At 37.8% G+C, this 26087-nt stretch overlaps 2 protein-coding genes across 5 annotated transcripts in view; one reads left to right on the top strand and one right to left on the bottom strand.

Annotated features, from left to right (window-relative positions):
• Positions 1–2: 2 nt before the first annotated feature.
• Positions 3–25149, top strand: SLC25A27 (solute carrier family 25 member 27). 4 transcript variants are annotated; one of them, XM_019029659.3, is made up of 9 exons: positions 3–386; positions 2916–3107; positions 6037–6121; positions 9421–9543; positions 11822–11934; positions 15723–15807; positions 17145–17237; positions 18136–18238; positions 23628–23993. In XM_019029659.3, the coding sequence occupies exons 1-9, from the start codon at positions 281–283 to the stop codon at positions 23628–23630; spliced, it is 903 nt and encodes a 300-aa protein (XP_018885204.1). In that variant the 5' UTR covers positions 3–280; the 3' UTR covers positions 23631–23993. The 4 variants fall into 4 exon arrangements, with proteins under 4 accessions (XP_018885204.1, XP_018885202.1, XP_018885203.1 ...); XM_019029657.3 differs by having other exon boundaries at positions 10–386; positions 23364–23993; XM_019029658.3 differs by having other exon boundaries at positions 24–386; positions 23531–23993.
• Positions 17456–26087, bottom strand: part of PLA2G7 (phospholipase A2 group VII) — a 65222-nt gene continuing 56590 nt past the window's right edge. The window contains exon 14 of the mRNA XM_055391805.1: positions 17456–17595. The gene's annotated coding sequence lies outside the window, so the exon portion shown is untranslated. The remainder of the gene's footprint in view (positions 17596–26087) is intronic.

Here is a 26087-nt window from a genome sequence, read left to right on the forward strand (position 1 = left end):
CCAATCAGAGACGTAGCGGAGCCCGGCGGACTACATTGCCCAGTAACCTCCTGGGCTCCGCTGTGTTTTTCTGTTCTGGGGTGTAAGGGGCAGCTGGACCACTCCAGCTGGGACTGCTAGGAAGGTTGCCGGTCCGGCCGGCCGAGCCGAACGAGGGAAATGGTCCTCACCCGGCCACTCGCCGGTTGAAAAGGGGCCGCCCTGGCAGGGAAGCGGCCGCCGCGGCGCGGTGCAGCGCAGCGGCGAGAAGGAGTGCGTTATCGTCTTGCGCTACTGCTGAATGTCCGTCCCGGAGGAGGAGGAGAGGCTTTTGCCGCTGACCCAGAGATGGCCCCGAGCGAGCAAATTCCTACTGTCCGGCTGCGCGGCTACCGTGGCCGAGCTAGGTACCCCGCTGCCCACGCCTGGGCCTCCCGGGCCAGTGGCACGCGCCGCGCTGGGGGAGGGAGCGCGGGCGGCTTCGCGCCCGGCAGTGCGCATCGGAGAGGTCGCCCCTTCGATGCCCGCCTGGCAGAGGTGGCGGTGGAGGCCAGGCCCGCGGTGGGAGGAGGAGGGATTGAGGTCTCCACGGCCTTTTCCTTCTAATCTCTTCTAATGCTTCCCTTAGGCATGTGCTGTGGTGCTTGAATGTTGTACTTTAAGAAGCTTCGCGAGCTGTCATTCCTCTGTAGGAATCATTTTCCTTTTCATGAGGATGACCTTTTTAAAAACGTAATCTGTTTTCCATCCTTACTGAGATCATCTCTGTGGTTTATAGTCTTACACAGCCACACTGTCATTATCTTGTGGGTCCAAGTTGTGGACCTACCTTGTGGGACTTCCGTTATTAACCTGCCACTCACAGAGCATCGACTACTTGACCTCTTTGAGTGTAATTCATCTATACTGTTTACCTTGCAGGATTCTGAGAAGTCAATAATATATGATTGCTAAACCCAAGGCAGGACACCCATTAGTTGCGACATTTTTATAATTCCTACAATACCAGGGACTGTGGATATATATTTGAAAAGACCCAGTTCTGACCTTCTTACAGGCTGCTGGGGAGACAGAGAAAGACAATTATAATGTGCTACTTGTTATAATGAAGATATTATTAGGTGTCATAAAAGCATAGAAGAGCAGTTACATCTGCCTACATGAGTAAGAAAAAACTTTAAGAGGCCATCTAGAGTGGAATGATGATGCCCTTGAATGAGCAAGTAGCGTTTATTCCAAGGATTTTGTGAGTAGTATACTCATGTGTTTCCTGTGAAGCCTTAACTGTGTATTTTAAGATTACCCTTACATTTTCTTGCATGTTACAAAAAAATAAAAAGAACAGTTCTGATGCGTTATCATTTGTAAATGTTAGTTGGTCCTATTTTAAGAGTTTATTTTTTAATTCTAGCATAGCCAGCCATGATCAGTTGTTTCGTGCTCTTCCATTTTTGCCTTTTAGCCCCTCTATTTTTTAATGTCTCTCCTTTCGAAAATGATGGAGAATTTTTACTTTTCATTGTTTTTACTGAAATAAAATTCATCAGCTTAAAAAGATCTAAAAGCAGATTGCTGAATGATATTTCCAGGTTTTATTTTTAACTGATGTGTCCCCCTCTGACTCAATGGCTTTTATACAGGACTATTCCTCGTTAAAAATTCATGGAGAGAATTGTGTGTGGAGAGTGGTTGGGAATCAAAATGTGGGATGGTTTTAACTACAAACCACTTCAGGAACCTGAAGCATCATTTAACAAACCAGCGAGAAAACAAAACTTATTTTGAAAGACATAATCTGTGTAATATGGAGAAATCTATTAAGATTTTTCAGGTTTCATATGTCAATAAAATATTGCTTGAAGTCTATGCAAGCTACTTCTGTTCTAGGGAAACTGTCAGCAAGATACTAACTTTTCCAAAAACCAGTGGTAAGATTTAATATTCACTTCCCTTTCCCACATTGTTTTCTCTTGGAAAAGGTATACTAAGGTTTTGTGTCAGGTGGTGGTCATTGAAAAGTCTTATATAATGTAAGTAATGTTCATGAACTTGTCTGAATGTTATTATTTTAATTATTCAGGACATTTTCTGTATAAGGTTATGAGCTCTATCTTCCTTATGTAGGCCGTTTAGCTTAACTGTATTAAGGTAAAAGGTCTGTATCTAATTTAAAACTTAAAACCAAAAAATTTTTCCAAAATACAGTTAGTACTTGTAAGGAGGCCATGAGTAGGCGATGCATATAATTTACTGCCGGAAAAATAATTCCATATATGCTTTAATTGAAAGGATATTGAGCTTATGACCCTTGCATATAAAAGACAACATTATAAACTCCATTACATCTTCTGTATCTCAAACATTATGTCAGTCATTCATCTGCATGTGAACATCACTCACGAAATTATAGAATTCAGCTTCATCTAGCATTTGTTATAGTACATAAGAATATATAGTGCAGTATTCTAATGTTACATTAGATCTCAAATAATCATGGCTGCAGTCAAGAGGATGGCACACAATATGGATACTTTAAATTATTTCCCATTGAAAAGCAAAAATTAATGACTAACAGATATTGAAGTTAAATTTCTGAATAGAAAGAACCCAAGGCTTGTCATTTTAATTTTTATTGTTAATGTTTTTTGTTTTTGTTTTTGTTCTTTTGCTAGTGATCCAGGATGCTCTTGCGTAGTGATTCTTAAATTTGGGACTGTGTGAGAATCAAGTTTCTAAACCCTCTTCAACCTACTGCATTAGAATCCATGGGCACGGGGCTAGGAAATTTCTAATTTTTAAAATCTCCCTAGCTGATTCTGATATATTCTAAAATTTGAGAACAACCAGTCTTGGGAAAATATTACTCCTATGATTTTAGATTTTTGTTTGTTTCTCTGAATGTTGTGGGTTTTTCCCTGCATTTGTGTTTTTGTTAGCAACCTTTCCCCTGGATCTCACAAAAACTCGACTCCAAATGCAAGGAGAAGCAGCTCTTGCTCGGTTGGGAGACGGTGCAAGAGAATCTGCCCCCTATAGGGGAATGGTGCGCACAGCCCTAGGGATCATTGAAGAGGAAGGCTTTCTAAAGCTTTGGCAAGGAGTGACACCCGCCATTTACAGACACGTAGGTATTTATCTTGATTCTAGCTGGTAAGTTTGTTATGAGTTCTGTGTTTGTCTCCTGTGCTTTTCTGTTTGTCCAAAAACAAGCTAGTTTTTTTATCTTACTGATACAACAACTGAACACATGCAACACATAGTCTTTTTTTATTATTATTTAGGTTTTTTTTTTTTTTTTTGAGATGGAGTCACACTCTGTCGCCCAGGCTGTAGTGCAGTGGCGCCATCTCAGCTCACTGCAACCTCTGCCTCCCAGGTTCAAGCGATTCTCCTGACTCAGCCTCCTGAGTAGCTGGGACTACAGGTGCACGCCACCACACCCGGCTAATTTTTTTTTTTTTTTTTTAGAGAGTCTCGCTCTGTTGCCCAGGCTGGAGCACAGTGGTGTGACCCTGGCTCACTGCAACCTTTGTCTCCCGAGTTCAAGCGATTCTCCTGCCTCAGCCTCCTGAGTAGCTAGGATTACAGGCACACGCCACCAAACCTGGCTAATTTTTGTATTTTTAGTAGAGATGGGGTTTCACCATGTTGATCAGACTAGTCTCGAACTCTTGACCTTGTGAAATTTTTGTATTTTTAGTAGAGACAGGGTTTCACCATATTGATCAGGTTGGTCCCAAACTCCTGACCTCAGGTGATCCACCTGGCTTGGCCTCCCAAAGTGCTAGGATTACAGGCGTGAGCCACCGTGCCCAGCCAGAACACATATAGTCTCTTAAGAAGAAAAAAATTAACTACCGATTATTATTAAGAAGTTACTGTCCTAAATTTTTAGAAACGCATACTCACGTATTTAGGGATGAACTGTCATGAAGTCTGTAAACCACTTTAAAATATTTAATTAAGCAAAAAACAATGAAGCAAGCCAGGTACAGTGGCTTATGCCTATAATCCCAGCAGTTTGGAAAGCCGAGGCGGGATAATTGCTTGAGCCCAGGAGTTCGAGACCAGCCTGAGCAAGATGGCAAGACCCTGTCTCTACAAAGAGTAAGAAAATTAGCCAGGCCTGGTGGCACATGACTGTAGTCCCCACTACTTGGGAGGCTGAGGTGTGAAAACACTTTGAATCCAGGAATTCAAGGTGGCAGTGAGCTTTGATCCTGCCACTGCTCTCCAGCCTGGGTAACAAAACAAGACCCCATCTCTAAAAAAATTAAATTGGTCCAGGTGCTGTGGCTCACGCCTGTAATCCAGCACTTTGGAAGGCACAGGTGGGTGGATCACCTAAGGTCAGGAGTTCGAGACTAGCCTGGCCAACATGGTGAAACCCTGTCTCTACTAAAAATACAAAAATTAGCCGGGCCTAGTGGCGCATTCCTGTAATCCCAGCTACTCAAGAGGCTAAGGCAGGAAAATCGCTTGAACCCAGGAGGCAGAGGTTGCAGTGAGCCGAGATCATGCCATTGCACTCCAACCTGGGTGACAAGAGCGAAACTCTGTCTCAAAAAAATAAAAAATACAAAATAAATTTAAAAAGTTAGAAAATTAAGGAAATATGGCAAAAATGTTAGCAGTTGATAAATCTCAATGGTAGAGATAGAGGGAGTTATATATTATTTACTTTTCAGTGTTTGAAAATTTTCTTAATAAAAATTTGTATAGGTTTAAGAAAGAAAAAGTGAATAGCTGATTATCATTTTTCTTCACTTAAGAACTTTAAACACAGAATTTAAATTTTTCATATTTTTTGAAAGTTAACACATATTTATTACAGTGCCAAATCTCATGAGTCCATGTCTCATAATCTAAGACCAGGCTACTCTGAAAGAGAACAGAGTTCACTGCCTAATCCAACACTGGCTGTAGTGTAAATGCAACACAGGTGATTTTTGCCCCAGTTCCAAGGCTACCTAACTAGCTATGTGGGCCTTAGTCACCCTTAAAGGAAGATGGTTGCAACTATGCCAGTTAGAACATTTTTCTGCTCTGCTTCCACAGTGGCACTCACAAGAGGAGGACTTGATTTTTTAGCTTGTGTACAAAGTTGGCTTCAAAGGAGGTAGGATAGGTTTGGCATTTTTCTCCTCATAATGTTTCCTGAAGCATGAAAGGATCCTTGATCAGAAGAGTGCTCAGTTCTAATTTCTAAAATTTGCTGGCTTAATATTTTTAAAGATTCAGTTCTCCATATGAGTAAGTTAGGGTGTATCATCAAAAACTATCTAGAATTGTGTGCAGAGACTGTTACTGGTTTTCCAAGTTGTATATTTTTGAGTATCTTAAAATATTTCATCAACTTTCTAAAACATCGAGAAAAGCTCTCTGTACAAATACCATGTGTTGATTTTAATTATTTTGTTTTGCATCCTTTTAAAAATATTTTCTTCTTTGCATCCCATTATTGTTTTGAGTTTCATTTCTTTTCATTTGTAGTTTGTTGTTCACTGTGTTGTTTTACAGCTAAGATTCATTTCATACGTTTGATGCTTAGCTGAAAAATTACAATAAATTCTCCAATGAAATTATGTATATTTATTTAATGAAAATGCCTGCTGCGTACCAAGGTATGTACTAGGGCATCTGGGGTAAGTAAAAACAAACACACAGAGCCTGCCTGGAGAAGCTCATGGTCTGATGGAAAGATAAGCAAGAAGAGTTAATTTCTAATCAATATGATAAAAAGGTCAGAGAGCAGTTTCTGAAAAACATGTTTTTGAGTTGAGTCCTGAAAGACAAGAAGATGTTAGTAAAGCAGAGAAGGGAGAATTCATTCTAGAAAGATCAGACAGTGTGTGGGAAGGGCAGAGTCTGAAAAGAGCATGCCCCATTTGGAGAAGCATCAAGAAGCCCACGTGTTAGAAGCACCAGCCCCATGAGACAAAGACACAGCTAGAGAGATTGACTAGGCCATGTCGGAATGTCCTCTTATTTTATACATACACAAGCATATAGATACATATAGCCAAAGTTACCTTTTTAATGATCTTTTTTACCCAGTGTATTCTGGAGGTCGAATGGTCACATATGAACATCTCCGAGAGGTTGTGTTTGGCAAAAGTGAAGATGAGCATTATCCCCTTTGGTAAGTTTTGTTTGGAAAATAATATGCTGTTGCCCCAAATGCCTTAATGTTTATTAGGTTTATGTAAAATTGTACATTTGTACCCAAATTGCCTTAAGTTATGGACTTAAAATAATAATTACAATATAAGTCCAGATAATTGAGCATTTACTGCAGATGTATACAGACATACATGTATATGCATATATAAATTGCATATATAGAGATATTTAGTATTTTACTGTTGAAAGAATTCTTATAGAGTACCTTTTTATTCCTCTTTTTATTAAGAACTCTCGGCTTTAGAGTCAGACAGGGATGGGCTCAAATTCCTGCTCTGCTACTGTATAACCTGGACAAACTGCTTCACCTTTTTTATCTTCAGTTTTCACAGCTGGAGAAGTAATACAAACCATTAAGTGTTTTTATAGGACACGGTGAGATGATGAATATAAGTGTATATTATTTAACAGAAACTGAAAAAATCAGTTACTATAAATAATATACATAGAGCTCCTATAAATAAATAGAAATATAGAAAACACAGGCTGGGCGGGGTGGCTCACGCCTGTAATCCCAGCATTTTGGAAGGCCAAGGTGGGCAGATCACCTGAGATCAGGAGTTCGAGACCAGCCTGGCCAACATGGCAAAACGCTGTCTCTACTAAAAATACAAAAAATTAGCTGGGTTTGGTGGTGGGGGACTGTAATCCAAGCTACACAGGAGCCTGAGGCAGGAGAATCGCTTGAACCCAGGAGGTGGAGGTTGCAGTGAGCCGAGATTGCACTGTTGCATTCCAGCCTGGGTGACAGAGCAAGGCTCTGTCTCAAAAAATAAAAAATAAAAATTAAAAATTACATATATATATAATTATATATATAAAATTATAATATATAACCTCTCAGCTGGACCACTGCCATCTAACTCGTCTCCTCCTCCATCCTCAAATGTGTACCCGGTATCCAGAGTGATTTATTTGAAACACAGATATTAACACATTATTGGTGTCCTTAAAACTTGTCACTGGCTTCTAATCACCCACAAAATAAAGTGGAAATTTTGGAATGTGACTTAGAAGATCTGCAATATCTGGCCTGTGCCTTCAGAGAACTAAGCAATTCATTGATTCTCTTGGAAAGAGTGGTGCACTAATGAGCTGAAAGATTCCACTGCCTGCACATACCAAACTGTTCTTCACCTCTGTGTCTGTGTGTGTGTGTGTGTGTGTGTGTGTGTGTGTGTATATGTGTATAGAGAGAGAGAGAGAGAGAGGGAGAGAAAGCACAATAGAAAAATAAGGAAAGGATACCAATAGGCAGTTCACAAAAGAAATATACACGTTCATTAAACATAAAAATGTTCAAACTCACCAATAATCAGGGGAATTAATTAAAACTAACTTTAAGCTGTTAGTGGAAATATAAGTTACTATAGTCTTTTTGGAGCATAAATGACTTGTTAACATTTTTGAACGTGTAACCCCTTTGTGATTATAATCATTTATAAATGCTTCTACATATGCATTAGACAGACACAAAGATATTGACTGTAGCAGTGTTGATGATAGAAAATTATTTTTTTAATTTAAACTATTGATTTGGAAGCAGTTAAGTAGGTTATGATATATTTATGGCATAACACAGCTATTGAAAGCATGAGGTGGGTTTCATATGACTAACATGGAAAGATGCCTATAAAATCTTTCTTAGGGTTAAAAAAATCCAAGTCACAGCTATAAAAAGGGGCAATATGTAGAGTTTCACCTTTCAGGCAACATTTCTTTATCCTGTTTTTGAAAAATTGTAATGTACTAAGCTATACTAATTGCTTTCCCAGAGTCAATTATGGAATAGATTTATAGTCCTTGCGTTTTGGAATTTCTTCCAGAAGGGAAAGGTTTAGGTAAAAAGTGCAAAGGAAATATTGTACCAGAACTTTTAGGGTGGATAGGTTTAATGTCCTTTTGACCCAATCAGAACAATTCATTCAGTCAGTAGGTATTTATTGGGTAATTATGGTATGGTATGCCACTCTTATACTTAATACTGAGGCTATAGTAATGAAAAAGAAACAGTCCTGCCGTCATTCAGCTTACAGTAACAGAGTCGATGAATAAACAATTAGAATTATGTAAAAAATACAGAGAAAAGAGTGGTTATGAGAGATGCAAAGAGAAAAAATATGATAATGTATGTGCTCATCATTGTGTGGAGAAACAGGCATTTTCACAGGTTGTTGGTGGAAGTGCAAATTGATAAAGGTTTTCTGGAAAGCAATTTGACAGGCTCTAGCAAATGTTATGTAAATGTTCAGATTTCTTAAAGTTATGCTAGTTAAATAAATTATGGCATATCCATAAAATGAAATACTATCAAACTATTAAAAAGAATGAGGCTGCTCTATATGACCTGATAGGGATAGCCTTTAAGATATGCTGTTAAGAAAACAGTGCAGAACACTGTACAACTTGACATTCTATGTTAGCGCTTTTACAAAGGAACATTTATACAGATATGCTTGTGTATGCACAAACTGTCAGTCATAACTTAGTGTTTAAGACTGTGGGCTCTGCATGCAGGCTGTCTGGATTCACATCTTGGCTGTCCCACTGATTAGTTGTGTGATTTGAGCTGCCATTCAACTGCTCTGTGCTTCAGTTTCCTCATCTGACAGAGAGAATGACAGCACTGTCATGAGGGTTGATATGAGAACTAAATGGTATTTTTAAAATGCTCAGAACAGTGCCTGACATGAGCATTCAGTGAATTCGTTATTATCTCTGGCAAGGGATATAATAAAATAGTAATTGTGATTGCTTCGCTGGAGGGGAGCTGGACATAGAGGTCAGAAGGAGACTTTTCTTTTATACCCATTTGTAGCTCTTCAAGTTATTTTAAAGTAAAAGGAAATAAAATGCTTATTTTCCCCAAGAGACTACTGCAGTAATCTGGGTTAAAGTTGACCGGAGTCTAGCCTTTGTCTGTTAGGCTGACTACATCTATGCAGTTTTTATTCCCCTGTAGTTGGAATTAAACTACAATTAAATTATCAATTCAGATGTGTATATCTTTGAAGCAACTGCTCTTTCCTTTGGATGTCAGGCCATATAAGGCCTGAAATTTTCACTCATTGTACTCCTTTAACCTCCCATCAGTAAACAGTCAAACTGTTTACTTTACTCTGTGACTTACTTGGGTATATCCTTTTCTTTGCTTGATCTGAAATCTCTTACCTAGGCCCTGTACCAGCTCAGTATTGGTTCACTATAAAATTCATGAAATTAATGGCAACTTTAAAAAGAATTTCCTTCTACAATTAGGAAATCAGTCATTGGAGGGATGATGGCTGGTGTTATTGGCCAGTTTTTAGCCAATCCAACTGACCTAGTGAAGGTTCAGATGCAAATGGAAGGAAAAAGGAAACTGGAAGGAAAACCATTGCGGTAAGTTCTCCAATTAACCAATACCTCTCTTTTTCCCTTGGCCACCGTCATATTTTTAACAAGTACCTAATAGAATTATCATCCAGTATGCAGTAAAAAGATATTACTTCTGACTTTTTTAATCTGGAAGTTCATTAAGAGGAAAACTAAGCTGGATCTTTTCTTTGCACTAGGAAGTGTACATGTTCTATACCAGACAAATTATACGTGTGTAATGTTCTTTGCTGCTTTTCCCAGCCAAGGCTAGACTTGTCCCCTACTGCAGGTTAACATAAACAGTTTGATTATTAAAATTTGCCCTGGTGTGAATCTCAATTTTGCCACTGTGGCTTGGTGTTGTGGAAGTCACTTAACATTTCTGGTCTCTTGGGTTTTCATCTTTATAAACTCCCTCAAAAGGCTGTCATGATGGTTAACATGCCTGACTGCTCATTAGTGTGAAAAACCTTGCTTTCATTCCCTTTCTCCTGCAGAAAGAGAGTAGCAAGGTTAACGTTGCATATTGTCCCAACTTTCTTGTTGAATCTCATTCCTCCTTCATCTTGAAGCCCTCTCTTTCCCTAATATGGCTTTGGGATATAAAATCCTCCCATTGCATTACACTATATTATTAAAATCCACCTTTCTTCCAAGGGTTTCATGTTCAACAGTTTATTAAAATACCACTTAGTTTCCCCTGGGAAAGGGACAAAATCCTGCAGATGGATAGACCTTTCCCAGAAAAAAAGTAATTACAGGATGACTTGAGCTGAGTACAAAGGGAGCTGCTCCTCTGAACACTCCAGGTCTGCAGCTGAGCCAGAGGCAAAGGAGGGTTTGGGGCCATCTTCACCGCTGACCACTGCTGTCTGCCCCTCTTCATGTAGCTGACTCAGTGGAAAAGGAGACTGGGCTGCTGCAGCCCAGGGTCCCCTTCAGCCTTCAAAGCATGTAAAGAATATGCACAGCACAGGAGAAAAGGGTACCACTGTGACTTAACCAAGTAGTTTATAGAACCCCAGGGCCCAGTTTGTCATCTTATAACAACTTCTAATGACTAAGTAACAGGGAGAAGTCACACTGCCTTGTTGAATAGGAGGAGAAAACTGGTTATTAGGATCCAGAATATCTGAGTTTTTAACTGATCACTCAGTTTTTTTCCCCTCTTTGTTCTTAATGTTAGAAATTTTTGGTTTGAATGCACCTAATGTAGTACACTTTAATAATCAAACTCTTTATATTAACCTGTAATAGGGGACAAGTCTGTATACTACAGTAAAGAGCATGAACATTGAGATCAGACAGCCTGGGATTCAAAGCCAGTCTTTACCACATTTTAGCTTTGTAATCATAGTCAAGTTCTTTACCCATTTTAAGCCTTGGTTTCTTCGAATGTAAATTAGAATCATATTATATACCTCACAGAGTTTTCGGTATTAACATGCATCTCATGTATCTTAAATGCTTGGTACTTAGTAAGTGCTCCATAAATTTTAGTTACAGTGATCATCATTCATGATCATAACTTCTCATGTAGCATAACAGCAATTATGTGTGTCCAATAAATATGTGATATTATCTTTTTGGTGAGATTCAGAGAGTGTGATGCCTGAGTAAAAGCCACACAGGCTAGTAAGTGGTGAAGGTGGCATGTGACTTCTGGTTTTTCTGACTGCATAAAGCTCAGACTTTTTTTTAATGCCAGAAGTTTCCATATTTGTTTATGCTTCTTCAGCACCATTCTTCATCTATCTATAGAGAAATGAGCAAGATAAAGATAGTCTACTAAATTTTCTTGAAGCTAAAATTCTTCCATTTTAAGAACTTTTTATGAAATTGTCCTTTTTACTTCTTAGTCTGTCATTTTTTATGAGATTAATTGTTGTTAATGTCATTATTTGATGAACTCTAAAAATTTGCAGGTCCCTTCCATCACCAGTAAAATTAATCCAGAATCTGATAACCTTTGGTTTTCTCCTATAATTAATACATGTACTGATAATATAAAATATCAAGAAAGGTATTTTTATCCATTTAATAATCTGAGAAGAGGATGATACAGTGTATAAAGATTTTGATTAAAAATATTTAAGTCAAATGTTGGCCTTTTTTCTAAAGGATTATTATGTTTATCTGTAAATTAGACTTACATAGATTGCTTCATTTCTAATAATTCTGGATAAATTATATCTGGATGTTATTTACTCCAGATTATAAGAGCTATAAGTGAAGCTTACCCAGTTGCATTTCGTACACAGGAATACATGGAGTTTTCACATTTAATTATTATTCTCCTTAGATTTCGTGGTGTACATCATGCCTTTGCAAAAATCTTAGCTGAAGGAGGAATACGAGGGCTTTGGGCAGGCTGGGTACCCAATATACAAAGAGCAGCACTGGTGAATATGGGAGGTAATGAAAACTTTGTTAAATTCTAAAAAGTCCTAATTGCCTTAATAGTTGTAAGCACTTATATTAGGGAAATTAAAATTTATGTTTTATTTTTATTTATAATATATTGGTGACCATATATTGTTGACTGGCTGTATAGATGTTCTAGGTCATAATTGAATATTTTCCACAGAGCATTTTTGCTTCATTCTACAGTGATGTATGAAAAGGATAGGATTTACTAAAATAGGCAAATTGTGACAATAAGGACACAAGGCTAAACTATTTGTAAGGCCTCCCCTCCAGTCCAGACCTTCCTTTAAGATTAAACTGATATATACAGCTATCTGATCATTATTATATCCAGACTGTCCAAATCTTTCCCCTGGCAATCCTGCTTCTATTCCTAAATAATCAATTTTTATACAGTCTCACACCCCAGGCTGGAAACCTGAATGTTCTCTTAACTCATCCCTACCCCTCACTTCTGATATTCACTTACCAATTCTGTCTCCCAAATATTTCTTAAAAGTTTTTCCCCTCCGCCGGGTGCGGTGGCTCACGCCTGTAATCCCAGGACTTTGGGAGGCCGAGGCGGGCGGATCACGTGGTCAGGAGATCGAGACCATCCTGTCTAACATGGTGAAACCCCGTCTCTACTAAAAAATACAAAAAATTAGCCAGGCGTGGTGGCAGGTGCCTGTAGTCCCAGCTACTCGGGAGGCTGAGGCAGGAGAATGGCGTGAACCCGGGAGGTGACGCTTGCAGTGAGCTGAGATCGCGCCACTGTACTCTAGCCTGGGCGACAGAGCGAGACTCCATCTCAAAAGAAAAAAAAAGAAGTTTTTCCCCTCCTATACCTACTACTTTAGTATCCTTAAAATGACCATTTCTACACCACCAGCCTTCAAAACCTCTCAGCTGGACCACTGCCACAGCCATCTAACTTGTCTCCTCCTCCATTCTCAAATGTGTACCCGGTATCCAGAGTGATTTATTTGAAACACAGATATTAACACATTATTGGTGTCCTTAAAACTTGTCACTGGCTTCTAATCACCCACAAAATAAAGTGGAAATTTTGGAATGTGACTTAGAAGATCTGCAAAATGTGGCCTGTGCCTTCAGAGAACTAAGCAATTCATTGATTCTCTTGCAAAGAGTGGTGCGGTAATGAGCCGAAAGATTCCACTGCCTGCACATACCAAACTGTTCTTCACCTCTGTATTTTCTGTCCTTTTCCCTCTTCTTCTACTTAGTTTTCTTCTAGAGGTCCTCCAATACTCAGCTAAGGTGTCTTCTTCACCAATATATTTTTCCTGAACCTGCCACAATCCCTTCCCCCATGCCATGTTGTATTATATGCCCTTTTGTGTGTTTCTATAGCTATTATTGCTTGTGTCTCTTTTCCTTGCCTGCTACTGCATGTCTATATCCTCCACTATATTATAAACCCTTTGAAGGCAAGGACTGTGTTTTATTCATCTTTATTTTCCCAGACCCTCATACGTAGTCAATAAACATTTGAAGAATGAATTAATGAAATAATCCTTTCTAAGACCAATTATATGGTTGTAAGAAATATATAAATAACATGTTTGAGGGTTCCAGAAATATATCACCTAAACATCAAAGGAAGTCAATCTGTTTTCAGCTTTGCTATTAGAGTCTGTCTGTGTCTACTGTATATTTGTGGATATTTTGATTTTCAGAAAATCTTTATGATTGTACTTTCTTAATTCATTGGTTCAAAATCTATTGTAGCCAGAATTTATCTTCCAAGTTCCAGCTATTTACTCAGTATCTTCATTTGGATATCTCAAGCACATTACTTTGAATGTGTCCAAACCAAACTCTTTTATCACACCAATTCTTTCTTAGTATGAGAAAGAAGCTAGAAACTCTTCTTTCACACCATTCTTTCTACATTCTTCATAATTTCAAAAATATATCACCACTCTCTCAGCTGTACAAGCAGAAACTCAGGCATGATTTTTGGCTCTTCTCTTTCATTTGCTCCATTGCTTATATCCAAGCAGTCACCAAATCCAGTCGTTCCATCTTCCAGATATATCTCAAACTCATACACTTTTCTCCATCCCTGGAGCCATTCTGTAGTCCAAGTATTATTTATCCCCTCCTACTGGACCACTACAGAGGCCTCCTAACTAGTCTTTCCATATCTACCCCATTCCCATTTTGCCCCACTATGCCTTTGAAACTGAATTTATCAAGATTATCTTTGCTACTACCTTATTTTTTTAATTTAAAACTGTCTGTCTTCATTTTCACCATCCCTATAAATGGTGCCTCTGTCCTTTAAATTGTTCACACTCAAAACCTTGCAGTTGTTTTTGATTTCTTTCTCCCATTCCATATTCGGTTTGCTGGCTGATCCTGTTGATTCTTCAAAATTTATCCAGAATCTGACCAGGGCTCCACAACTCCCTAATTCAAGTCGTCATCATCGCTTACTGGGATTACTGCTCTGCCTTGTTTTCCTGTAGTCTACTCTTAATAGGAACTATTGAGTTCTATTAAGTTCTATTAAGTTCTAAATAGTAACCTTGGGCAGTCACTCCTCTGCTCAAAAGCCTCCCCTGGCTTCTGCTCTTCATCATCTAGACTCTGCTACTCCTTGCATATTCTGCTGCTGCCGGCCCAGTCTTCTGGCTGTTCCTCTAACACAGCAAGCTGACTCCTGACTCAGGGTTAGAAAACATACTGTATTTTTGCCTGGGGCAATTTCTCTTAGCTATCTACAGGGTTGTTTTCTCATGCTTTCTTTTGGTCTCTGTTCAAATGTCCACTTATCAAGAGGTCTTGCCTGATCACCCAATTTAAAATTAATAGAAACTATTCCTCCCTACCCTCTGGTACTCTCTGTCCCCTTTCCTTACCTTCTTTGTCTTCAGGGCATTTACTTCAAGAGCAAGTGCATCTGAAACACCATGTAGTTTACTTTATTGTCTCATCCCACAACAGAGAGCAAGGATTTTTATTCATTTTGTCCATGGCTGTTTCCCCCAATGTGATCAAATGTACCTATCCATTCTTGCCTCATTACAACTTACTTCCCCATACTTTAGTGTGGGTTAACTTTATGTAACTCTAGCATTGTGATGTCATTCTCCTATTTAAAACCCTTCCATAGCTCTTCATTGCCATTAGAAAAATGTATAAAAGGGCCAGGCGCGGCGGCTCATGCCTATAATCCCAGCACTTTGGGAGGCTGAGGTGAGCAGATCTCTTGAGCTCCGGAGATGGAGACCAGCCTGGGTAATATAGTAAAACCCCATCTCTACAAAAATGTTTAAAAATTAGCCAGATGCACACCTGTAATCCTAGCTACTTGGGAGGCTGAGGCACAAGAATCGCTTGAGCCCAGGAGGCGGAGGTTGCAGTGAGCCGCGATCACGCCACTGCACTCAAGCCTGGGTGACAGAGACCCTGTCTTGAAAATGTATAAAATGCTTAATATAGAATAATAGTCAGGACCTTTTATTTATAAGTGACAGGATCTCAATTCAACTTTGGCTAAAAAAGTAATTTATTGGCTCAAATACTGAAAGGCCCAGGGGTTGAGCTGAATTTAGTCATAGCTAGATTAAGGAGTCTAAATGATACATTTGACTTTCTGTCTCTTCTTCTTTTTCTCTCCCTCTATCTGTAGCTGTGCTTTCCTTGAGAACAAGGATTCCTTGGTAGCTTTCATCCTGGTACACATTCCTGCCCCAAGCCTAGCATATTCTTGACACAAAAGACATTCACTGTTGACTGATGAATATTTAAACTTTTTCCATTGCCAGATTTAACCACTTATGATACAGTGAAACACTACTTGGTATTGAATACACCACTTGAGGACAATATCATGACTCACGGTTTATCAAGGTAAGGATCGTTTTAGTTGGACTCTGGTTTTTTTTTTTTGTATCACTTTTTCTTCCATATTTGACATAAATTCTTTAGGCTCATTTGATTGGGATTGTACTGGCATCACCTTTAGAGAAGAGTACATTTATAAAGAGAAATTTCTTAAAGTTTCTTGCAGTTAGAATGGGGAAGAGACAGACAAAGTTGTAGGATGTTTTGGATTAAACCTCTCAAAATATTTGCATCTTGATGGGGCCATCCCAGGAACAGGCTATGATGATGGACTCTCCAACTCATTTCAACAGATATGTTTGAGTGCCTTTTATGTTAAAGGCACTGGGCAGGGCTCTGCAGTGGGCACCAAAGGGGTAAACTCAATTCCTACCCAGGGAACTTACCAACCAGGAAAACAAGACAAATATAAAAACACTCTACAGGAAATGCTAAAAGGAAGCAACTAGTTACTACAGGGTTCAGAGGAAGGAAAAAACCACTTGGAAGGATCCACAAAGGAGGTAGAAATAGACAAGGGTTTTGAAAGGCTGTGTCTCTTCAGAGAAAGGGATAAGAAGGGCTTTCCAGGAAGGAGCAGTACCTTGATCTCTTTGCAACACAATTTCAAATTATCCATTAGAATGACTTATTTTATAGATGTCTACTGCCCTTGACATTATAGTGATTTCATTTAGCTTCTGATCGTTTCCAAATTCTAAAACTTCCTATGCTATTTAGATGACCCTAAAAGTAGACAACCCTAAAAGTGTAATAGTGTCAAGTCAAATATTTGGAGGTAGGGGTGTGCGTGTGCACGCGCATGCACACACGCATGTGAATTTAACCACTCCAAGAGTATTACTGACTCGGCTTTTGCATGTACTGTTCTATCTTCTTGTAACATTCTTCCTTCAGGTCTTCATATACATGTGTCCTTTGTAACCACTCAGTTCTGCTGTCACCCCCGGAGCTTTCCCTGACTGCCTGTCACCCAGTTGCTCCCTGTCACACTTCCCCATGTTTTTTTAATAGCTTTTGTCAGCTTCTGAAATTATTTATTTGACTTCTGCCTTTTCCCAAGTGAAGTATAAGCTCCTCAAGGGCAGGGTCTTACCTGTCTTGTTCACTGCCTAGAAGAATGCTTGACACCAGCAGGTGCACAATGCCTGTTTGTTGACTGACATTCTTTTTGTTGTTTTTCTACCTCTTTAATTAATTTAGCATTAATTTTAAGCAAAAAGAGCATTATGAAGCTTATAAGAATATATTTAGTATTATATTCTTTCTGAATACCACATTCCCTTTCCTAAGCTACAAACTACTACATACCATCTTTCAATTTCATTTATTTGTATTTATAGTTTATGTTCTGGACTGGTAGCTTCTATTCTGGGAACACCAGCCGATGTCATCAAAAGCAGAATAATGAATCAACCACGAGATAAACAAGGAAGGTAGGTAAAAAGTCTTCAATATCCATGTGCTTGAATGTCTGTAATACCTTTGTTTTTTAAAGATGCATCTCTGCATTTTGTATTGATAGAAATGTATTTGTGTGTTTTTTGAGAAAATTGAGCGCATTATTTTTATGCAATTACCTGCTCTTTGATGAAAAAGTGACATGCATTTGGGGAGATAAGCTAATTAACAATCATATTATTTAGACACAAGGTTTTTATTATGACTTTATTGTTTTTAAAGAATTGTTGAAAGCATATTCTGCTGAGAATTTACAGAGCACTTTCTTCAGATGCTTATGACTTGAGTAGGTAACGTGGAGCATCTGATTTGATATGAAATAGTATGTTCTCCCTGGAAGAGAAAAGATAGAGTGAATTGTAAATATAAGATCAAGGGTGGCATGAATCAGAAGAGTTAAGTTAACCTTGAAAATATCTTTAAGATCAAAACAAGTTATCTGTATCTGTAGAACCACAAATATTTTTCTAAACTAGCAGAACTCTTATTTATTTATTTTGAGACAGAGTCTCACTCTGTCTCTCAGGCTGGAGTGCAGTGGTGTGATCTCCCGCTCACTGCAAGCTCCGCCTCCCAGGTTCAAGCCATCCTCCTGCCTCAGCCTTCTGAGTAGCTGGGACTACAGGTGCCTGCCACCATGCCCGACTAATTTTTTTAGTAGAGACGGGGTTTCACCGTGTTAGCCAGGATGACCTCCATCTCCTGACCTCATGATCTGCCTGCCTCGGCCTCCCAAAGTGCTGGGATTACAGGCGTAAGCCACCGCGCCCGGCCAACATTTAATTTTTGTAAGATTCCTTAGACAATTTTTATGTACATATATATTTTTTTACACAGAAAAAAATTAACAAAAGGATCTTGTTTCCTTTGTAGGGGACTTTTGTATAAATCATCGACTGACTGCTTGATTCAGGCTGTTCAAGGTGAAGGATTCATGAGTCTATATAAAGGCTTTTTACCATCTTGGCTGAGAATGGTAAAGTTAGGTTTACTTCCTTTGTTTTTTTTTCTTTGTACTTAAATTACTTTTAATTTATAAGCATTTTCCCTTTTCTCTTCTGGTTTGAAGCATGGCCCTGCCCCCCAAATCAAGGTCCTTTCTTTCTTTTTTAAATCTTCTTTTATTTCCTTTCACTTCTCCTCAGAGTTATCTTGCCTTCTGTGGTAGAGTAAGGTAAAATAAGTTACATCCATTAACGAATAAGTTGATAGTCTTGTTATAAAGCCAGTAAATAGATTTTCTGTAATGTAAAATTTTTAGTATTTCATTGAGTCATATTTTAATACAATATTTTGGAATATATATACAGATTTTACACTAGAGACCTCTCCTACAAAAAAAAATACTGTTTCAAAAAAATTTGTTACATTGATAGCAAATGTTACATTACCCATTAATATTTATTACCACAAAACTCTGCTTAGTAAGAAAACATTATGTCATTTTTATTTGGTTTAGATGTTATTTTTCATTGCAGTGAATTAAGATATAGAATTAGATAGACTTGTTTAAGCAATATAGCAAATAAAATATAGAATTCTAATTCTATAATGTAGAATTAGATAGACTTGTTTAAGTAACATAGCAAATATAATAAAAACAAAGTGCTGATGTTTTTTGTAAGTTAAAACATTTGAAAGAATAGGTGAGTTATAGGTTTAGAAATTCAAGCAATCAAAAATTAACACAATATATTATAATACAATTATATATAATGTAATATTATATGTATCTTTTTAATTGAGTACCTACATCATGCAAAGCCCTGTACTGAGGACTCAGCTTTGAATAAGAAACTATAAGTGATAAATGTTATGGGAAGAGTGCATAATGCTATGGAAATATATAGCAAATAAGTACAGCCTAAGCTGGCAATTAAGAAAACCTCCCCGGAGAATGGACTTTTGAATTTAGATTTGCAAAATGAGTACGACTTAGCCAGGAAAGAAGGCAGGAAAAAAAACATTCTCTATAGAGGGACAGTTGGAGCGGACAGAGAGCAGGGTGAGTTCAAGGAAACCTAGCAGACCAAGCCACAGAGACCTCATGGAGAGAGTCAAGGGGTGAGACCACAGAGAGGCAGACACCACACTAGGAAGGACCATATGAGCCAGAAGAGTAATGGGCACCAGTTTGAAGAAATATGCATTTTTAGAAAATTTGTTCTGCCTGTTGTGTGGATTGGGAAAAGGCCAGGAGTAGTGATATATGAGAGATAATGGTGGCTTGGACAAGAGTATGACAGTGGGAATAGAAGATGGATTAAAAACATGTTTAGGAGGTAGAAAGGGAATAGAAACATGACTGATTGGATGGGGATGGGAGAATGGTTGGAGAAGATAAGGAAAAGTCAGACTTCATTCCCAGATTCCTGCTCTGAGCAACTGAGGATGATGATGTAATTTCCTAAAACGGGGATCATCTGCAGGGAAGATTTGGGGGTAAAATAAGGTTAGTTTAAGACCTATGAAATTTTGTATACCCACAGAACATCCAAGCAGAGATGTCTAGATGACAAACTGAATATATTGGTCTATGTCTTAGGAGAGAATACAGGGATGGAGGTTTAGATTTGAGCATTTTCCACATATAGATGGTAATTGAAATGTTGATAATAAATGATATCATCAAGGAATAGTAGGTATTTGTGTATTAACATGAAAGTAATAGCCAAAGCCCTTGGCAATACCTGATAAAAGTATACCAGAGTTTGAGATGTTATTTTGGTGGTTTTGATTATACCTTGAAATTATGTCAAAACTGTGGTTGTTTCTTACTGGAAAGGTAAATTTTGATTTGGCCTGCATAAACCAGGCACTGTTATAAGTGCTGGTAACACTTTGCACTGGAGGAGCTTACAATGAGATGTAGAAGTTAAACATGTAAGTAGTTAAAATTACAGAAATAATAAAAATTACTAAATAAATACTACTGAATCACTTGGTATATGGCCAACACTGTGCTAATCATTTTCATGACTTAACTCGTTGAATTTTCCCAACAATCTGTGCAGCAGGTTACTATCATATCCCTCTTTTATAGAGAAGGAAACAAAAAGCATCAAAAGTCTAAATAGCTTGGCCAGGTGAGTGGTTCAGGGCATCAAACCCAGGTGGCCTGACACCCAATAACACAGCCTTATTAAGGAGGTTGTATTCTTGCTTTACCAGTGGTATGAACAGTACTCTGTGGGAACACAGATAGTGGAGTAGAAATGGCTATGACCATATTTGGGAAGTCGCAAGAGGCTTCACAGAGCTGATATTTGATCTGGGCTTTGAGGCATCAATAGGCGTTTGTCAAGAGAAATATAAGGGTGCAACATGAGCATAGGCATCATGTCGTATGTAGGCCTGTTATGTTTGAAGAACTACAGAAAATTCAGTCTGGTTGAAGAATAGGTCCTCATAGGGGAGGTGGTAGGAGATAAGGCTAGAGAAGTACTTAAGGACCAAGTTGGGAAGAACCTTGTGGGCCAAGCCTAGTAGTTTAGATGAACTCTATGGAGCACTTGCTTAAGCCTGGGAGCAATGTGCTAAGGTTTGTTTGACAGCAAGATTACTTTGGAAGTCGTATAGTAGATGCATTGAAAGCTAGGATATAAGAAAGGAAGTTTTAGCAATGATCTAACCAGTTAGATGACTGTAGAAATGGAGAGAAGATAAATTTTAGGGACATTTATGGTTAACTCCATAGGACTTAGTAACTGATTATATGTAGAAGGTGAGGGACAGAAAAAAGCAAATGGGACTTCCTGTGTTTCTAATGCAGGAAACTAGGAGGATGAGTGAGACCATTGCAGAAACACAAAATCAGGGTCAGGAGGGATGAGGGGCAAGTAGAATATTTAAGTACAAAGGATGGGACCACTCTGTTTAATCCTTTGTCTTTATACATATGACTCAGGAAGTATAAATAAGGAAAAAAAGAGTACTTAATACGTGCAAAGCTCTACATACATTACTTTTTAAAACTGTATAAGAACCTAGCAAATCAAGCAGTATTATCCTCATTTTTCAGATAAGAAAATCATGGCTCAGAGTATAAGAAGCTTGCCCAAGTTCATGTAGCTAGTATGTGGCAGAGCTGGGAACTGACCTCAGGTCTGTTCCACTCAAAACCCTGTGCTCCTTACTGATACAATATACTGATTTGCTCAACATCCTGCAGCTAGCTACAGAAGTTTTAAAATTGAAGAGACATTCCTAGCAGTGGAGGGGTATTTAAAGAAAGGCTGGCTAACCACCAAAGATCACCAGAAAGTCACTGCCTGGTTGACTTGCCACAGTGCATGACCCAGAGCACAGAAACCTAATTCATGAGCATTTCCTTGGCCTTGAAAATACAGATTCGACTCAGCTGATCTCATTGACACTGATGATCAGGCCACAATAGTTGGCTCATTCACACTGCACAACACATTTGGCAAGTGATCTAGATATTCAAGTCCTCTGGCCAATGTGTTTTTTCCTAAATTCAAGCTATATGGGTACTCAAGTAATAATTAGAAGGTTACTTTCTTAACACAGATTCAGAACAGGAAGAGCTTATTTGTAAACTTAATCAACCCAAGAGAGCTCTTATGTGTTCAACTCCACAGTAGCAGGCATGAAAAGGGACCCTGCTTCTGGTTTTTCTCTAGCCTTACTGCAAAAGATAGACCAAAAGAAACAATATGGGTTCATATACACTTGGATTATTTGCAATGCTCATAGCTGTATCAGCGAGAAAATCAGCAAGCAAACATAATGCCCACATGTGCTACTCCTGTATAGAGGCTTGGTAAATCCCATTTATATACCACCCACATTTTTGGCTATATGATCTCCCACTCTTTAAAAACTCTATTCAAAATCCAGCTAAACTCTATCCTGATCCCTTCTACTGGGTAGAGGTACTATGACCTTGCTTTGCTCAGTCCCTGGTTAGTACTTATTTCATTTGCCTATGGATTTTGTTGCTATAATGCCATTAACATGAAGAAGGTTGATTACCACAGCAATTAAGAATGATTGCATAGGGATTTTTAACTAAGACCTCTACCTTCTTCATCCAACTCCAAGTATACTGGTTTACTTCATTTTTATTACAAGAATATGGTATCATCGTAGCTTTATATTCCTTATTTCATCTATGTCATCATACCTTTAAATAGCCAAGATATATTCTCCAAAATCCACTATTTAGTGAATTCTCAGTTTACTAATATAGCATGCTCAGTATTTCCAGACAAATATGAGATAAACATTGCTTTACAAACAAAACCAAATACATTTGATTTTCTAATTGCTTAAGCTTATTTATCTACTCTAGAATGATAGAGCTACTCTCTGTTCAATTTTGATTAGAACTGAATTAGACAGGAATTATTAGATCCAGGGCACTCTTTCTCTGTTCCAGTGTTTACCCTGTGATTTCCCTGTGTGTCTTTACTGTTTACATCTTTAGCATTTATGTCTTCTTCTAACCCTTATTCTTTTATAATTCCTTTAGATGTAGCCATACCTTCATTCAAGTTAAAGACAAGCCTTTCTGAACTGGAAGGGCTTTTCTCTATTTAATGTGAATTTTTATATAAATGTTGTGAGACATCAGGTGTTGGTTTTATGACCTAAATCTCCATGGATAATCTTTCACCTTCCTCACTTTCAAGTTCTAAAGTGACTTATTTTTATGCTCCATATACAAACTAGATATAGAAAAGCCTGCCTAGAATTCAGGCATCTTGAGTCCCAGCCCTTTAGCCAGTAATGGTTCAATAAAAAGAACTCTGAGAATGGAAAACAGAAGCCTGTGGTCTAGCTCTACAACATGTCAACAGGCATTTGACTGCTAAGCTTCAGTGGTCTCATCTGAAAATCAGCAATATTAATATCTTTCCTTTCTATTGTAAGATGTTGTTTAGAGAAATCTGTGATATATAAGACATAAAAATGCTTTGTAAATTATAAAGTCCTTTACAAAGGTGAAATACCAAAATATTTGTTTTCAGCCTAAGTGGTTGCAAAATGACTTTGTCATTCAAATATATGTATGCACATATGTAGACTATTTATAATTGCTTTGAAATATGCACTAACTTCTTTGGTTAATCTTTCAGACCCCTTGGTCAATGGTGTTCTGGCTTACTTATGAAAAAATCAGAGAGATGAGTGGAGTCAGTCCATTTTAAACCCCTAAAGATGCAACCCTTAAAGATACAGTGTTCAGTATTATTGAAATATGGGCATCTGCAACACATACCCCCTATTATTTCTACCTCTTTAGGAAGACACCTATTCCACAGAGACTGATTTATAGGGGGCAGCACTTTATTTTTTTCTGGAAACCCAAGTTCTCTTTGACTCCTCTTTTTGTCCAAAAGTGATCTGGTCGGATCTCACAAGGCCATCCAATGAGACCCCGCACAGCATTTTCTAAAGAAGAATCGAAGCCTGACCACTTTCACCTTGGGCAAGAAGGTTTGGCCTTTGAGTTGCTATTCTATGCTGAAGAGCCTGCTTAGAGGAGGAGTACCAGGAGGGAGCCAGCATTTCAGATCTGAAGTAGACGATAGGAATGTGGAAGAACACATACATAGTGCTTAAGAAATATATTTAACCTGTTATGTCAGTATTTATAATTGAAGTTTGATAATTCACTTTTCTGTTATTGTTGAAGTGTACATATTGTAAATTAAAGGGAGGTGAATGGAAATTAATGAATAAACATTTTGAGTTTCCCTAGTGTTGAAGGAAGGTGTACTTTTTCTTGTCAGAAAGACAAAAAAAATCAAGTTGAGATGATGTTTGAATTTCAAGAAAAGAGGCTGCTTTCTGTCAGTGCCCTCTCATTAGATCTGTGTTAATTGGTTAGCACTCCACTGCACAGGCTAATGACTTCCTCTGACAGCCACACACCGAATCTTGATGAAAAAAGAGAAGAGCATTTGCCTTGTTACATAGTCTGTTACAAGCCAGATATGTTGCTAGCTCTCAAGAGTTGCAATATATTAAGAACTACAACTTATTTGATTAAAACTCAGCTGTATAGATCCTTTTATAAAGCACCTTTTGTTAAACATCAGCCTTTCATTGGTATTTTAAAAGCAAGGCAGATAGATATGAAGTCAGCCAACTCTGACGTGCGTCCTTTCTTATCTCCCTTACCTGACACTAGGGGCTCTAGAGAGGCAGAGAGAGCACTCACAAATCACACTAAAACTGCCAGTGGCCTGACTCTTACTCAGTTTAGCAAAAATTCTTGCCTAAAAAGTGATAAGTAAAAATCTGTTTATGGTATACAGTTATGTCTCCAATCTTTGAATCAAATCCATGTTCTTATTTTAGAAAGGTAAAAGAGTTCTTCAAATTCAGCTACATACCACCGGCTCTCCCAACCTCAGACGGTGGGCATTTCTGGATGGATGGCTGCGGTTATGGATAAAGGCTGTAACTGTTAACACAGAAAAACATGAAAAGCTCAGGCCCAAGAAAGGCCTTGGAGCCAGCCAAACAGAATTTGTTCTAATGGACGTGGATGATGTTGAACAGAAAAAAGTTTACAAGTGCTTTGTGGTTGCACTAATGTATACTCACTGCCATTTTAAGAGGGGGAAGTACACTTTAAAATATATTTGAATGTCATGTACTGATATGCAGTAGCTTATTGTCTTTCTAGTTGCAGAGAATGTGAAGTTTAATCTCTTAAAATATTTAGATGGTCTACTTTTTCATTGAATTTGTCAATATGTAATTGCGTTGTAAAATATTATATATATATATATATATATGTATGCTTAACTTCCCAAGTGTTCTGCATTGAACCACTTAGGGAAAATTTTTTTTTTTTATGTTTTGTAATTTTTTAAATTAAGTAAAGACTGGATCAAAATAATTACATCCAAACTGGACTGTGAACAATTGATTTAGCTTTATTCTTTGTGGGGTCGGGGAGTTGGGATGAAAACACTGCTTATGCACTGACATCATTCCTTGGGATCTGGATCAACATGAATTTCAGGAACTTTTAACCTGAAATGACTCCTTGGGATTATCTAATTTAACCTTCCCATTTCACATGTTAGTAAACTGAGATTCAGAGAAGTAGAGTTGTTTATGCTCATGAGTGACTTAGTAGCAGAGCCAGGATAAAAACACAGTTCTCCTAATTAATATGATTATTATGACTGAGAGTTATTGTTCACTAATTAGGTACCAAGGAAGGGCCTTATGTCATGGTCACAACCCAGTAGAGTCTTCTAAAAACAGATTTTTCCTTATGGCATTTTTATGTCTCATACATTTTAGATGAATCTGAATTGTCTCTAGCATACATTTTAGAATGGAGTCACCATGCTTTAGCTTGAACATTAAGACCTTCTATAACCTAACCAAATCCAGTATACCCAATACTTATCCAATCACATTCATAATTTTCTGGTGAAATCATATTTACTGATTATTTTGGAACATTGCTTATTTTTGCCAACTTGGAATCATCTTGTTTTCCAAAATAATCCTCAGTAAATAAAAAAGATTAAAAATTTCAGTAATTTTTGTGTCCATACTCACAGACTTAAGAATTCCAAACTCACTTACTTATAGTACTACTCTATGTGGTATTTCTCTACATTTTTTCTCCTCTCAAATGATTTTTTTCTTACTGAAAATGCATATACTTATTTTTAATTATGTACAGTTTTTATGTGTATAAATGAATTAGTATATATAATTATAAACTAAATTTATGCCATATATAATTATATAAATTATATATGAATTAATTTATATATAAAGGGATAACATTTATATTGTTTGCTTTCAATATGGAATAACATGTCTTT

The sequence above is a fragment of the Gorilla gorilla genome, chromosome 5 (genome assembly GCF_029281585.2).
Source record: "Gorilla gorilla gorilla isolate KB3781 chromosome 5, NHGRI_mGorGor1-v2.1_pri, whole genome shotgun sequence".
Lineage (NCBI taxonomy): Eukaryota > Metazoa > Chordata > Mammalia > Primates > Hominidae > Gorilla > Gorilla gorilla.